Below are 15879 nucleotides of genomic sequence, written 5' to 3'. Positions count from 1 at the left end.
CATCACCACCTTCAGGGGGCCTGTGGGACATACATGTTTCCAATTTGATGAATGTGTCAGTTTTCCTAGGGCATGTGGGCACTTCTTGTATGAATGTAGGTTGCATTTTGGCCATGTCTCCTTGACCTTTGCAATACTTGTTCATTATGTTCTTTAGAAAAGTTTTGTTGATGTTATGTTTTAGGGTGTGTGTGTAAAACATCACTCACTTTTCATTGATTCCCCCATACCCCTGGCTCCTATAAAGCTGTCCTTTGTAACTCCCTCTCTGGTAATTTTCTAGAGCAAAGTAGCCTTCTCTGGCCACCATATTCAATGTGTGGGATCTTTTCCATTTGAATATAAGCCCCTGAAAGAAGTGACCAGAGCTTGTGCCTGGAACATGCCAAATGCTTAATTGATGCTTTCTTATTTATTTAATCATTTGCACATAATAAGTAATTATACTAAAACATTATAACCAATACACTGGACATATCTGAAAACAAATGTTCCATTCCACAGCTCTTGGGTATCAACTCTGCCAAGGGATGTCTTAGTAGAGCATACTCGAGCCCTTATTAGCTGCTACCAGAGTTCTGGAGAATTCTAGATTGTTTTCCTTCTCTTCATGTTGGATATTGTCCAGGCTGGTGACCTCAACACTTTTTTTGATTGTATCCCTAGTGTGAAAAAAATTATGTCTACCCCAATATATGCATGTCAGCCTTTATAAACTCTATAATGTGTGAATCAACATATATATATATATATATATATATATATATACACACATACACACACACACACACACACACACACACACATATATATATATGTATATATATATATTATATATATATGTATATATATATTATATATATATATATATACATTGTAATTGTAAAAGTAATGCAAAGTAAGAATTTAAAAATGTGAGATGAAGTAAGGTTTTATCCTAGAACCATTAAGAAATCACTGAGTGGGAGAGCGATATTTAGGAAATTCACTCTGGCTGCTGATGAGCACAATAGATGGCATAGGGGAGAACCCTGGGGCAGGGAGATCTTCTAGAAAGCTCTGGGCACAGTCCAGGTGTGAGGTGATGTGACATGAGATTCATCAAGGCAGCTGATGAGTCAGGGGAAGAAGATATTGTGGAAGTAGAAATGTCAAGATTTGGTAATCGATTGGATATATCGGGTGAGAGGCAAGTGAGAAACCAAATAGATAATGTCAAGGTAGAGAAGCCAAGTACCTGTTATATTAGGTCCACTCATCAGACATCAGGAGAACAGGGGTGAATTTGGGGAAAGGTTTAGGACATTCCGTATTTTATATGCATCTGGGACATTGAGATTTAGGAGAGAGGTTGGGGATGGATATATATAGGTGTTATTTACATTAAACCTAAGGAACTGATGTAGTTTCTAAGGGAAAGAAGACAGATAACCTTGGGGAATGCCTAGAGTTGGGGGATATGATGCCCTTGGGGGAGGTAAGGAGGAGATGGCAGTTGACCCAGAAAGGAAAGCCTATCCAGGAGGAGAGGGTGAGCAGTAGTGTCAAATATTATAAAGGGAACCAAAAAGGATGAATATTGAGGGGGGAAAGACCATCAGACTACATCTAGCAGGCGGACAAAGATGGCGGAGATCAGTAATTGGGGCAACAAGAGTAGTGGCAGCTCCGGCAAGGGGGCAGTATCAGCCAAGCAGATGGTTGCTGGCTTCAACTGCCTTCGGCAGGAACAGACGGGCCTGGCATCCAAAGCACCTGAGCTAGAAATGGGGTTGAATCAGCACAGGCTAGTGATAGATACACTGAAAGAATGGGACTGGACCCAACCCAGCAGTGCTGTCAAATGGTTAGTGAGGGGGGGTGTTTCTGGTGGAACTGTCAAAGAAATTCTGCCTTCTTTGGAGAGTAACAAAGATCATTAAGATAGTGCCCCAGCAGCTTCAAGCAAGGGAGAGGGAGTTGAATGACTTCAGAGAGAAACATAATATTCACCCAATGGGTGAGGGTAAGAAGCCAGCAGCCAAGGACAATGGAGAGGGGTCTTGGGCCAAGGCCAGCTCAGCTGGTATACTGGTCTCCTAAGAATCTAGATCTCTGCCCTGTTTTTCTCCCATGTCTCTTTCACATAGTCCTTTATTATTATTTTTCTTTGTTGCTGCTCTTGTAATATTTATGTTAAATAAAGGTTTGATCTTTAAAAAAAAGACCATTAGATTTGTCCCCTGAAAGAACATTGATGATTTTGAGGAAAGCAATTTCAGCTGAGTGAGAAGTGAAGAAGAGTGTGCAGGACCTTGAGGACCTGGGAGACTGGAAGGATCACATTGTGTTCCAAAGAAATAAGGATGTTCAGACGGGGTAGGCCTGGGAGAACAGGACAGAATTCCAACCTATCCATACCTGCTCATTCTGCACCATTTATTCTTTCTTGCTGAAATAATGGTGTGTTTTGTTTGATCACCACCATTGCTGTGGTGATCCAAGGGACAAGGGCTGTGGCCCTGGGGAGGCTGCAATGTGGCAATTTGCCTGCACGCCAATGTAGGTGAATAGGTTTAATTAGTATGTAATGACAATGAAGGGTCAATGTCAGGTACAGCCAAGAAAGGCCAGCTGTTAGAAGGGGAGAGAGTGAGGGATTGAATGTGAAAGGGATAGTACAGTTGTGTGGGAGATAAGTCAAGGATTGGCTTAGGGGGTGATAGGATGTGCATCTTACCCTCCTGGCATCCTATTGGCCTCTACAGCCACTAATTAGGAGACAAAATGGTTTTAAATTGATCTTTTTCCCCTCTGTATTATGCTTTGTGTTGGTTTATATACACATTCCCATCTCTTAATTCCTTATATTCATTATCATTACTCAATAATATTCCATTTCAGTCATAGACCACAATTTGTCCAGCTATCACTCAAATAATGGGCACCTATTTTGGTTTTTGTTCTTTGTTACTATAAAAGTGCTGCCATAGATAGTTTTACATACATGAGACTTTCCTTTGTCTTTTGTCTCTTATATGTATGTTCCTAATACTGATATCTGTGGGTTAAAATGTTTGTAATTTGGTGATTTTTTTAGGAATAATTTCCAATTACTTTAAAGATTGACTGGGTCAGTTTGCCAGTTCAGTTTTACTTAGCACAATCTCAACATCTCCCATTTTTATCCTTCATCATCTTTGTAAATGTGATAGCTGTGAACTGGAACCACAGGACTGACATTTTATGCCTCATATTTATTATTAGTGATTTAGAGTATTCTTTTATATCATTGTTGGCACTTGCCTCTCTCCTTTTGATACTGTCTGTTCACATCCTTTGACCATTTCTCTATTGAGAAATAGATCTTGTTCTTTTACGTTTGTATCAATTTCTTGTATATTTTGTATATCAGATTGTTCTGAGATATATTTGCTGCAAAGATTATTTCCCCACTCCCAACTGTCCCAGTGAGTGGCTTCTAACTGTTGAATTTTCATCATGTGTTTCAATTTTATGTAATTGAAGTGGTCAACTCTATGATTAGTAGTCTATTTTAATTAAGAATTCTCAGCAAAATGATTTCAAAGAGGCCTGGAGAGTCTTACATGAACTGATGCTAAATGAAATGAGCAGAACCAGGAAATCATGGTACACAGCAACAGCAATATTACACAACGATCAGTTCTGATGGATGTGACTCTTTCCAACGTTGAGGTCATTGAGGCCAGTCCCAATGATCTTGTGATGAAAAGAGCCATTTACACCCAGAGAGAGAACTGTGGAAACTGAGTGTGGATCACAACATAACATTCTCACTCTTTTTGTTATTGTTTGCTTACGGTTTGTTTTCTTATTCATTTTCTTTTCTTTTTGATAAGATTTTTCTTATACAGCAAGATAATTGTATAAATATGTTTACCTATATTTTAGCATGTGTAACATGTTGGATTGCTTGCCATCTAGGGGAGGGGATGGGGGGAAGAAGGGGAAAATTTGGAACACAAGGCTATGCAAGGGTCAATGTTGAAAAATTATCTGTCCATAAGTTTTGAAAATAAAAAGCTTTAATAAAAAAATCTTAAAATGAATTCTCTGCTAACTATTGTTATGAGATATCTAGCTCTATTCTTTTAATTTTTTGATTAATTTTGATACTTTTTACATTTAAATCATCTATCAACTTGGAGTTTAGTAGGGAGTATCACAAGAGCCTGGTGCGAATCTAATTCCTAATTGAGCTGATTTCCAAATTTTCCTTAAGTTTTTGTTAAAGTTATTTAACAAAATGATGATGTCTTTGAATTTTTTATTTTTTTTCTTGAGGCTCTATTATTTCTGGGTTTCACTGACCTAATGTATTCCATTTTTAACCTATTTCTGTTTTTAATTTTAAATTTTTTTCTATTATTTTAGCCACTACTAAAATGTTTTTCTACTTTATACTAGCTTTTCTTATCTAACAATGTTAGATTGTTGACCTTTTGTTTCTCTAGATTAAACTTATTATTTTGTATAGTTCTATAAAATAACTCCTTGGTAGACTGCTGTGGCACTAAATCTGTGAACTAATTTATTGCGATAGTATCTTCATCTTTATCATATTTCTTTGGCCTACCCAAACAAAAAAAATTCTTTTCCAATTCTTCAAGTCTTGATTTCCATAAAGTTTTTTAGTTGTAGCCATATAAATCTTGAATGGCTTCCAAGATTTTTAAAAAATATTTTTATCTACTGAAAATGGAATTTACTTTCCTCTCTCTTCTTATTGGGTTTTGTTAGTAATCTATAGAGAATCTGATAATTCTGCTATTTTAAAATTTCTATGATGTTTTGTGTTGGTGTTAGCTTTTTAGGATTCTGTAAGTAAATATATCTCCTATATAGAGAGAGTTTTCTTCCTCTTCACTCATATTTATTTTCCCACTTTTCTTGTCTTACTTCCCTATATCTAGAATTTATAGAACTGTAATAAATTATAATAACATTTTAGATCTTTGCTTTATTCCCAATTTTATTGGAAAGACTTCTAGTCCTTCTCAATTACAAATAATGCTAGCTCTTAGATTTAGATAGATACAACTTATTACTTAAAAGGTCCATTTTATTTCTGTGCTTTTAGTGCTTTTTACAAAAATGAAGTCTGTACTTTGTCAAAAGCTTTTTCTATTTCCATTCTCAAAATCTTGTGATTTAAAATAATTGCTTACAATTCCTGTAACTTTCCAAAGCAAATCGTACCTCCCTGTCCAAGCTTCCCATATATGTATTATCTCCCCTATTTGAATGTAAGCTCCTTGAGGGCAGGGGTTGGCAAACACTAAGGGCTCAATTAACATTTTTTGAATTTATTTGTTTTGTTGGGAATGTGGTTTGTTATGTTTATGATTTCTCTCATGCTGAGCCATCCCTATGTTTCTGATATAAATCTAACTGGATCATGGTGAATCATCTTTGGAATTACGCTAGATGGCTCTTGAGGTCCTTTCCAAAAGGAAAATTCTGAGGATATTGTTTTCAACTCATTGCTAATATTTTATTCAATATTTAAAAATAAATATTCATTAATGATATTTGTACTTTTCTTTCACTATTTTATGTCTCCTTGGTTTAGAGCAATCAGAATCACATTTGTCTTAGAGAAATTTGTTACCTATTTTCTATCTCAATGTAACCATTTATGTGATGTTGAAGTTAATTTTCTTTGAATGTTTAATAAAATTCACTTACAAGTCCATTTATACTGGGAAATTCCTCCTTGAGGAGTTCATTTAGATATTTTTCAATTTTTGTATCTGAGACTGTCATTTAAATATCGATGTCTTATTTTGTTAATCTGACTATTCTGTGTTTTTATAAATATTCATTAATTTCATTTAAGTTTTTGTTGTTATTGGCAAAGATTAGAGCAAACTAATTCCTAAAAATTCCCTTTATTTCCTCTTCATCTATTATGAATTTTCCTTTTGGTAATTTGGTTTCTTCCTTTTTGCACAACTAAATCGGTTGATATTTTGTTTATTTCACTACTATTTTTACAAAACTGGCTGCTCTTAGTTTTGTTTATCAACTCGTTGTCTTTTTTGTTTTTGTTTATGTGTTTAGTTTTTAGAAGTTATAGTTTTATGATTATTTAGGGTTGTTTAATGTGTTGCTTTTCTAGTGTTTGTTTTTAAGCTACATGCTTAATTTGCTGATGCTTTCTTAATCTCTTTTGTTGACAAAAGTATTTCAAGAAATAAAATTCCCCTTAAGGACTGCTTTGGCTGCATCCCAAAAGTTTTGCTGTGCTCTCCCATTGTTATTTATTATTTTCATGATTTGTCCTTTGGCCCACTCGTTTTTTGTTTGTTTGTTTGTTTTAGCATTCTCTTATTTAGTTTTCATGTTAGTATGAATCTTTTCTTTAAATTCCTCTTGCTGATTATTGCCTTATGTTGTGAAATATAGAGGAGGTGTATAATGTTTCTTCTTTTCTTCTTTTTGTCCTAGCATATACTTATTCTTTAAGGATGGAATGCAAAGCCGAGAAACATGTATATTTTTTTTGATTCCCAGTCAGCAATTGTTGGTTCTATCATATTCACTTTTTCTAAAATTACTTCCAGTCCCTTAATTTCTTTCTTACCTTTCTGTTAGGCTTGTCTTGGTCTGAAATGGTCATATTGGAATCCCCAATAATTGTTTTACTGCCTCATTAGTTCATGACTTTTCCAAATCCCCTAGAGTAGACCCTTCCTTGTTGTAAGGTCCCTCCCAGCTCTGACATTCTGTAGTGGATTATGGCTGAGATACCTCACTTTGGCCCCTCTGAGTTCTCATCCTCTGCTCTCTCTCTGTTTCCTCCCACAGGCCTTGGGTACCATTGCAGCAGTGCCCATTAAAGTTCCTCAGGTCAGCTCCTTGCACAGGTTGGTGGGGCAAGGACCAGCAGCGCTACCTCAGGTAAAAGGACAAGACATTCTATGTGTGTGTGTGTGTGCCCCCTTTTTCCTCAATGACCATCTTGGTGATGGGACCCCCTCACCCTGTAGCCTCTGGGAGTCGCTCTACTTCTGCCCAAATTCCTGGGACTGCCTGTTCCCTGGAACCATGGGGAATAGATGTTATACCTCAGCTTGGCCATATCAAGGGGGATAAGAAAGAAGCTGAACCCTTCATGATGCAGCATATGAGCTGAGAAAGCCCAGCAACAGCTTTGAGGTAGAAGTGTGGCCAGTGGGCAAAGCTTTAAGGTCATCCATCCCAACCCTTTCATTCTGCAAAAGAGGACACTGAGTGTGTAGTGGGGCAGTATCACACATGCACCTAGTCACAAAACCTGGATTTACCCTGTGGGATCTTCTTCTGTCTTCATTTTGCTAAGCTACTACTAGACTGGAGGGGAGGAGAGAAAACTTAGAATAAATGAGTCGTTCCTTTGGAGCTAAAAGGCATCTTCAAGGTGACCTTGACCACCCCTCTTGCAGAGGGACAAAGAAGGAAGTTGAGATTCAGAGAGGAAAAGCAAATGCCCTCTGTTCACACCATCAGAGCTGGATTCAAATCCAGGGTCTCTGATTCCAAATCTAGCCCTCTTCATGGCGTCACTATTTTAATTTTTTTCTAGTTCTATCAAATAATTTTTTGGCACTGGTATGGTGCTGAACAAATAGACCAATAGGCAGAATTGTCATTTTTATTACATTAGCTTGGCCTTACCCATAAGCAATTGATATTTTTCTAGTTATTTAGATCTGATTTTATTTGTGTGTGGAGTGTTTTGTAATTATGTTCATATAGTTCTTAGGTTTGTCTTGGCAGGTAGATCCCCAAGTATTTCATTTTTTTAAAATGGAACTTTTTTTTGGTCTCTTGCTGATGGGATTTTTCAGTAATATATAGAAATGCTAATGATTGTGTGGGTTTATTTTATATTCTGCAACTTTGCTAAGGCTGTAAATTGTTTTGAGTACATTTAACTTTTTCCAATACTCATAACCAGCCTCATCCCACTCCCCCATCTCTTCAGGCATGAACATCTCTCTTCTTCATCCCGTCCTGGGATGGCGTGTATTCCTGGAAGGGACATCTAGAATGCTCACGGCAGAACTCTGTGCCCACAAGCTTTGCCCATGATGACAGTGACTCCAAACACAGCTAGTCTTGAAGGCTGTGTGGATGTGTACATACATGTGCTCATGCTCTTATGTGTGTGTGTGCATGTGAATGTGAGGCTGCCGAGGAGCCAGAGCTGGCTGTGGGGGACCCCTGGATTTAGGTCCTAGTTACCTCCCCCATTGACTAGATTCCTACCCTTGCTTCTCCCTTGTCATGCAAACAGTTCTGGGTGACAGAGTGGGAGAGCTATACTCCAAGGGCCTCCCAGGTCCCTCATTTTGTGTACTGTGATTTTAGCTTCACAAGGATTCTATGTGAACCATGGACAGGTTTTCTTAGCAAGGATATTGGAATGGTTTGCCTTTTCCTTCTGCAGTATGTTCCCATTTTAGAGGTGAAGAACTGAGGTAAATCGGAGCTAATTGACTTGTCCATAATCACATTGCTAGTAAGTGTCTGAGACTGGAGTTGAATTAAGGTTCAGTACACTATCCACTGCAATACCCAGCTGCCCACTGATGATGATATAGCAGGTTTATAAAGGGTTTTCTCCACAACAACCAGAAGTTAGCCTGGTTATGATAGAGAGAGCCCCCTATCAACTGTAGGGGACCCGAGTTCAAATCCTGGCTAGCTGTGTGACTTGGGGCCAGTTGCTCATCTGGAAAGGGAGGGGATAGACTGACCGAGCCCTGGGATCACTTACAACTCTCACTTCAAGATCCCAGAATCCTGTGATTGCACTTTAAAAATGGGTAACTTAGTGACTTCCCTGAGGTCACCCGATCAACTCAAACTCAGCCCTATGATTCTGAGTCCCCCCGACCCTGCCTCTCAACTTCATAAGATACAGCAGCCCCATTGGAAAAAGAAGTCCCTATGGGCAACATCCTTGGCTGCAATCAGTCACAAGCATTTCATTAGCTGCTGACTGCATGCCAAGCCCTGGGGATACTGAGCCCAAAAAAGCTTCCTTCATCCCTGCCTCAAGGGGCTTGCATTCTCATAGCAGAGGAAAACAAAATGCACATGTAGTAAGACATAGAGTTTACAGAAAAGGAATAAAGATAATGTGAAATAAGGGAGGGAAGAATGCTGGAACTCTATCTTTCCAGAAATCAGCAGGAGTCAGGATCACTAAACGTCTTTATTCTAGATCTTTACCGTCGCCTCCAACGCCAGGTCACGAGTGCAAGTGAGCGTGAGTTCCACCACCCAAGTTTCTCTTGCTCCTCCCACACACGTCACTTCCCCCTCTTTGTCCCACCAATCAAGTCAGCACAGAACAGCTGGGGAGGGTCAACCTTAAACAAGTTAATAGGGAACCGTCCAATTGGCAATTAGTCTCACGTGCTTCATCATCCAAGTGCATTGCTCAGTTCTAGCCCTTTACAGAAGAAGCCAGTTTTAGAGCTCAGCCCAGCCCTCCTGGAGAAGGGGGGGATGTAGGTGAGCCCTAAAAGACATGAATGATTTGGAGAGGTGAGGTAGGAGGGAGAGAATCCTCAGTAGAGGTATCAAGGTATCAGTATGAAGAGCAGCCAGGAGATGTATTGCTGGATTATTGATTGTGTGTGTGTGTGGGGGGGGGATCAAGTGTAAGAAATCTGGCAAAGTAGGAAGGGCCAAGGTGTGAAGGCCTTGAAATGCCAACAACAAGGTTGCTTCTCCTATTAGAATGGGAATAGGGACTGGCTTTTTCCCCACTTCCCTGTTTTCCTAGCCCCCCTTGATGCATAAGGTCTTAATCAATGCTTTTTGCTTAATAAATATTTGATCCTATAGGTAAAAGGGAACACATGTCCCCTCTGTGCCAGGGGGAGGAGGTAGTTGGGGAGACTGCCTGGAGGAGAGGGACTGAAAATGGGGGAAGAGAGGCTTCCTGTCAACTGGAGGTCACGAGACATATGTCCACATGGTCACTTCATACAAACTGGGAAGATTTTCCTTTAAAAACCTCCAAGAATCATCCCGTTCCCTCCTATGGCTCTTGCTGAGTTACTAATGCTCACCAAGTCACTTAGTATGCCATGGAATCACCGCTAAATAGAAAAACCAACAAATATTAATTATGAGATTGCTATTCAGTGCAAACAGTAATTAGATCTTGAAACCTCCCTGTCCCCATCAGCCGGCATCCCCAGGAGCCCATTCTCAACAGCCCTGCCAAGCTGAGAATCTTAGAAGCAAAGAATCTGCCTCAGACTCAGGGCAGCAAAGCCTCTTGGAATCTCCTGTGCTCAGTCTGCAGCTCATTCAGGCTTAGAATCATCAACTTCTCCCTAGCCCCATCATGGCCTTAGAAGTAGCCTCCGAATACCACCAAGTCCTAAAACATAGACTCGGGGTCTTGGGGGACCATGGAATCCTAAAGCAGAGATTCTGCATCTTGGGCAAGCAGCCACAGAGTGCTAAAGAAGCAGGGACTCGTCGTCTTGGGGGACCACAAAGGCCTAAAGCAGAGTCTCGGTGTCTTAGAACGATCTTGGGACAGCTCTAAAAGACAGCCACTGGGCCCATGGGAATGGACATCAACTGCAACCTCTCCGCCCCTTAGGGCAGTTTGTGAATTATTGTGGCAGGAAAAAGGTGTGTGGTTGCTGGTCCTCTGTTGGGAGAGTGTTTCCAGACTGATCCAGGCGGGTCCTTGGATCACCATAGTGTGTGGGGAGGCCATGGCTTGAAGCTTTTATATTGTGGACCACAGAATCATGGAACTAGGAGAGAGATTGTTCAATTCTTTGTGCTGTGTCCCCTGTGCTCAGCCTGGTGCTTAATAAGTGTTGATTGACTGACATAAGTGCTTAATAGAAGCTTGTGAAATGATTGGAACAGACTATCAGAAGTGAGAGGACATTTAAACTATGACATGGAAGAGCTGAGCCTTGGAGGTCATTTCAGAAGTGCCATAGTGGATAGAATCTTGAACTAGAATCAAGAGGACCGACCTGAGTTCAAATCCTGTCTTAGAAATTTAGAAGCTGGTTGAGCCTGAGCAAGTCGCTCGGCGTCTCTGTGCCCAAGTTTCCCATCTCCCACAGCTCCCGGGCGGATCACCTTTTCAGGGCTATGGAAATTGCAGCTCTCCCTCATTGTCCCCTAATCCGCCCCTCTCTTTTTCTAAATGAGGTGAGTGAGGTCCTGAGAAGGAGGAGGAACGATGCCTTAGGTCAGCCACTCTTAGATTAGAGCCAGAGTCGGGACCTGAATCTGACTCCCGTCTTCTGCCCTGCTCCCTTGAGGAACAAACCGGTGGCTTGGGGTGGAGCAATGGTCAGGAAAGCCTGTGTTTAAATCTAGCCTCAGACGTTTATTAGCCTGAGAGCCTGGGCAAGTCATTTGTCCTCTGCCTGCCTCAGTTTCCCCAAATGAGAAATAGGGGCAATAATAGCACCCCCCTTTCAGGCTTGTCGTGAGGCTCAAGTGAGCTTATATTTGCAAAAAGCAGCTTGCTCGGAGTCTGGCACATCCTAGACACTTAATAAATGCTTATTCACTTTCCATCTGTTCCTGCCTGCCCCTCTTGTTTGGGCAAAGCTTTGAGCCCCAAGGGGAACCCGCCCCCAGTTCCTAGCCTCGGCCATAAGAGGGCAGGCAGCCTAGGCCTTTGGCTGCTTGGTGGTCACTGTCGGTGGGGACGAGGTCCTGACCTCAGGGGCCCGGAGGGGTGTGAGCTCACAGCGCGCCAGCACGAAGGCTGCAGCCCTTCCCCGCCCCTCCCCAGCACTTTGTGAGACCACCCTGGGCTTGCTGAGGTCAGCACTGCCTCTCAAGACTGGGGGCAGAAAGGCTGCTGCTGCCGGAGAGGCTCCCAGTTAGCATCCCGCCCAGGCAGAGGATCCAGGAGGCTCCGTCCTCGTTCTGCTCTGCTGCCCAGTCACTCTGTGCAAAGGGTTTCCCTCCCCGACTCAGTTTTCTCCAGGTCAGGACCTACTAGTCTCTGAAACCCCTCCCTCTTCAGGGTTTCCATGGTGCAGGGTCTCTGGGCAGCCCCTCTCCTTTTCAGGACTCACTTCAGTGACTAAACGCACCCTCGGCACAGCCTTGCTCCAGTTCTTGGGGACCCCTGCTGGTCCTTACTTGCCTCCTCTGCATAAAGAGGGTGTCTGACAAGATGAGTTCTAAAGCTCAAATGAGATCTCGTTGGTAAAAAGCAGTGGGCGCAGTCCCTGGCGCTTAGTGGGGCTTCAGCCAGGCTTGTTCCTCCCTCGGCGGCCCGCGCCTCCACACTCGCAGCTCTTTTTTTGCTCTGTAGAGAATGGCTGCACGTGGGAGCACGACCCTTCCCCAGGCCCAGCTGCCCAAAGTGTGGAGTCTCCAGCTTTCTTCTCCCTGTTCCTCCTTCTCCTGGTCAGATGTTCCGCCTCATCCCTAACCACCGTAGCACACCGTGCATTTTGCGAGTCACTGCTGGTGATGGCTACAGCCAGAGTCTTATTATGAATACTATTAAGTCAGATTCATGGGGGGCAAAGCTGTTTCTCTACTCTGACCCCCTGGAGGGGGGTTACGGAGGTCGTAATCACAGTGGGAGGCATGGGCCCAGGGGAGAATGTGAGCCACTAAGGGCCCGGAGTCCTGGTTCAAATATGACTTGTGGCTTCTGTTAGCTGTGTGGTCAGTCAATCCCTTGACTTGCGAGATTTCCTAACCTGTTAAATGGGGGTCGCAGCGATGAGGATGATCCCATCCTCACAGGGCTCAGGTGAGAGCCGGACAAGGGTTAGGAGAAAGCGGTCCCGTGGGGGGCTCACAAGTCACACTGCTCTTTCCCCAGGTCAGGCCAAAGACCCTGATTCCCGACAGCCTTCCCATCTCCCCGTGCCGAGAGCGCCCCTCCAGGCAGACGCCAGCCTTCCAGAAGGCTGCCGTGGTCAGCATCAAAAACCCCGGGCCGGCCCTCCCCACTGCCAACAACACTGTCAGCCAGCCGGTGGCGGAGCCCGCCAGCCTCCCCTCCCCTCTGAGCGGGGCCGGCGTCGCCTACGCCATCATCTCCACGGGCCCCGGCAATGCGGCCTCCCCCATCAAGCCCAGCTCCGCCACTGCCCCCGCTGCCGCCGTCTCCATGGTCAGCGACAGCATCAAGGTCCAGCCTCTCCTCATCAGTGCCGACAACAAAGTGAGGGGGCCCTGCCCGCCCCTTGAGGGGTCCGGGGGGAGATTGGGAGCTCGGGAGGGGGGCTGGGGGGCCACGGGGGGGAGGCTGGGGGGCCATGGAGCTGAAGCACAGAGGGGTCAGGGTGCCCCGAGTCAGCCCCGAATCGGGAGCACTCAAACCCAAAGAAGATCTGTCCAGGGTCTAGAAACTGGTCTGGGTTCTGCGAGATAAAGGCAGCCCAAGGGATTTTCATGCCGCGGTGCTGGGTCAGAGGTCAGGAGAGACCTGTATTCCCTCAGTTGGGGCAGTATAGCGACTCCAGGGCTAGAGCTCGGAGTGGGGGGTCGGCCTTGGGCCAGAGATGGGGAGGGAGGGCCAAGGATGGACGTCAGCATGGCGCTCTTGTGCCCGTCCAGGTCATCATTATTCAGCCTCAAGTTCAGACCCAGCTGGAGAGCAAGACAGAGGCACAAGACCCTCCCCAAGAGTCGTTTCAGGAAGCTCAAGCCTCTAAAAGGAAGAAGGAAGCGGCTCCTGATATCCAGGAGAGTCCGGAGGTCAGTGGGGCTCCCATCTTCTGCCCGGGCTGGGTCGGTGGGGCTCCTCCTCTTGGAAGTAAAATTCTGAGCCCCCAAAGGGCACGGGGTGACAGACTCGGGCTAGTGAAGCAACCGAACTTTTATAGACTCCTGCAGGGGCCGGTGTGAAGCCTCCATAGGAGTTCCCACACATGCAGAAGGGGAAGGCAGTTTTTGTGCTCCGCGTTGGTCCTCCTCCTCCCTTCAGAGTTCCGCTCGGACCCGAGCCGTCCAGGTTACAACCTTCCCCATCTGCCCCCTACATGTTTCTCCCAGACGTGTTCCCCCGGCCTGGTCATCCACCCCATGTCCAAAGATGGCGGCTACCCCGCCCCGGGGGTGTTGGTTAATGTGAGTGAGGGTCATTAAGCACATGCTCCCAGCAAGCTCCTGTTCTGTCACTGACCCCAGCCCGTTTAGCCAGCTTTAGGCCTGCCCCTCTTATCGGAAGCTTTGTGGATAGACTGTTCTTTGACTTACAAAGTGATCGGTTGCAGATATCATGGCGGGACGTTTCACCCCTTGCCTTCTTTGCATGTTTGTGACTATCAAGGTTTTTTACGCTGCCATCCCTCCTGGAGTCACCAGGAAAAGAGAGGAGTGGGTGGAAGGCAGGCGCTGACGAGGTTAGCTCCCCATATCTCGTCCTCATGTCTGAGATGCAGGGCAAAGGTGATGCCAGGGTCCAGGATGCTGACCACCCTCTCCAGAGGGCTCAGAGAGGAAGGGCTCCGGCCCTTGCTGGGACACCCACAGGGACAGGCCTGACATCGGCCAGTATCTGACCGCTGAGAGCCCCCTTTCTTTGTCCATGGCCTCCTAGTCCTCTGTAAGGTCCATCCCACTCAGGCAAACTGGCAGCTTCAAGCAAACGAGGGAATAATTTTCAGAGCATCCTTGCCTGCTTTCCTGGCCTGGAGGCCTCATACCGCAGAATCTCTGTGACTTGGAGACTGATCCCGAGGGTCCCTGTGTCTCCACAGCTTGCCGCCCCGCAGCCAATCTGGGGATGCTTGTGTTGGAACTTAGCTAGACTGCTTTCCTACTTCAAGATCTACAGTGGAAGGCCTGCCAGTCAGGATCCAGAACAACCCTCTTTGACCTTCCTTGTTCTAAGGCCCCTCCCAGCTCTGACACCCCCTGTTCTAAATCCTCTCCCAGCCCCGACACCCCCTGTTCTAAATCCTCTCTCAGCCCTGACACCCCCTGTTCTAAATCCTCTCCCAGCCCCGACACCCCCTGTTCTAAATCCTCTCCCACTTCTGACACCCCCTGTTCTAAATCCTCTCCCAGCTCTGACACCCCCTGTTCTAAATCCTCTCCCAGCCCTGACACCCCCTGTTCTAAATCCTCTCCCAGCCCTGACACCCCCTGTTCTAAATCCTCTCCCAGCCCTGACACCCCCTGTTCTAAATCCTCTCCCAGCCCTGACACCCCCTGTTCTAAGCTTCCTCCCAGCCCCGACACCCCCTGTTCTAAATCCTCTCCCAGCCCTGACACCCCCTGTTCTAAGCTTCCTCCCAGCCCCGACACCCCCTGTTCTAAATCCTCTCCCAGCCCCGACACCCCCTGTTCTAAATCCTCTCCCAGCCCTGACACCCCCTGTTCTAAATCCTCTCTCAGCCCTGACACCCCCTGTTCTAAATCCTCTCCCAGCCCCGACACCCCCTGTTCTAAATCCTCTCTCAGCCCTGACACCCCCTGTTCTAAGCTTCCTCCCAGCCCCGACACCCCCTGTTCTCCTCTTACTCTAATATATCACTTTTATTATATCAAAACCGATTCTCCTCAATGCCTCCCAGACCTGTTGGTCACCACGGATTGGGCAGAAGGGGGTGGTGAGGAAGAGAGCTCTTGCCTCAGGTCTTTTTTCCCTCCTACAACCTGAACCTGCAGGGAAAGTTCCTGAGCCAATTTCCTTTATTTCTTTAAAGTAAATTCTGGTTGATTATTGTGCATTTATACAATTAGTATAATTACAGCTAATGGCATAATTAGTGTAAATTCATTTAATGACTTAAATAGAACTTGCAATTACAACATGGAATAGCCTTGTAAAAGTCCTTATGAAAGTTTATTTTTTTCCTGAGGAAACTGTGTACTGCTGTACATTTATGTGCA

General features: G+C 44.7%; 1 protein-coding gene and 1 pseudogene across 3 annotated transcripts in view; both read left to right on the top strand.

Moving 5' to 3' along the window:
- The window catches only part of PHF21B (PHD finger protein 21B), a 120007-nt gene that overhangs the window by 90996 nt on the left and 13132 nt on the right, over positions 1-15879 (top strand). For all 3 annotated transcript variants that reach the window (XM_074272137.1, XM_074272138.1, XM_074272139.1), the window contains exons 3-5: positions 6832-6924; positions 12857-13201; positions 13597-13737. In XM_074272137.1, coding sequence (XP_074128238.1) covers positions 6832-6924; positions 12857-13201; positions 13597-13737 — 579 coding nt within the window. The remainder of the gene's footprint in view (positions 1-6831; positions 6925-12856; positions 13202-13596; positions 13738-15879) is intronic.
- On the top strand, positions 888-3874 carry LOC141543246 (prefoldin subunit 2 pseudogene; annotated as a pseudogene).

Source organism: Sminthopsis crassicaudata, chromosome 5 (genome assembly GCF_048593235.1).
Source record: "Sminthopsis crassicaudata isolate SCR6 chromosome 5, ASM4859323v1, whole genome shotgun sequence".
Lineage (NCBI taxonomy): Eukaryota > Metazoa > Chordata > Mammalia > Dasyuromorphia > Dasyuridae > Sminthopsis > Sminthopsis crassicaudata.
The sequence above is the reverse complement of the archived record's forward strand: the minus strand, read 5'-3'. Positions and strand labels throughout refer to the sequence as shown.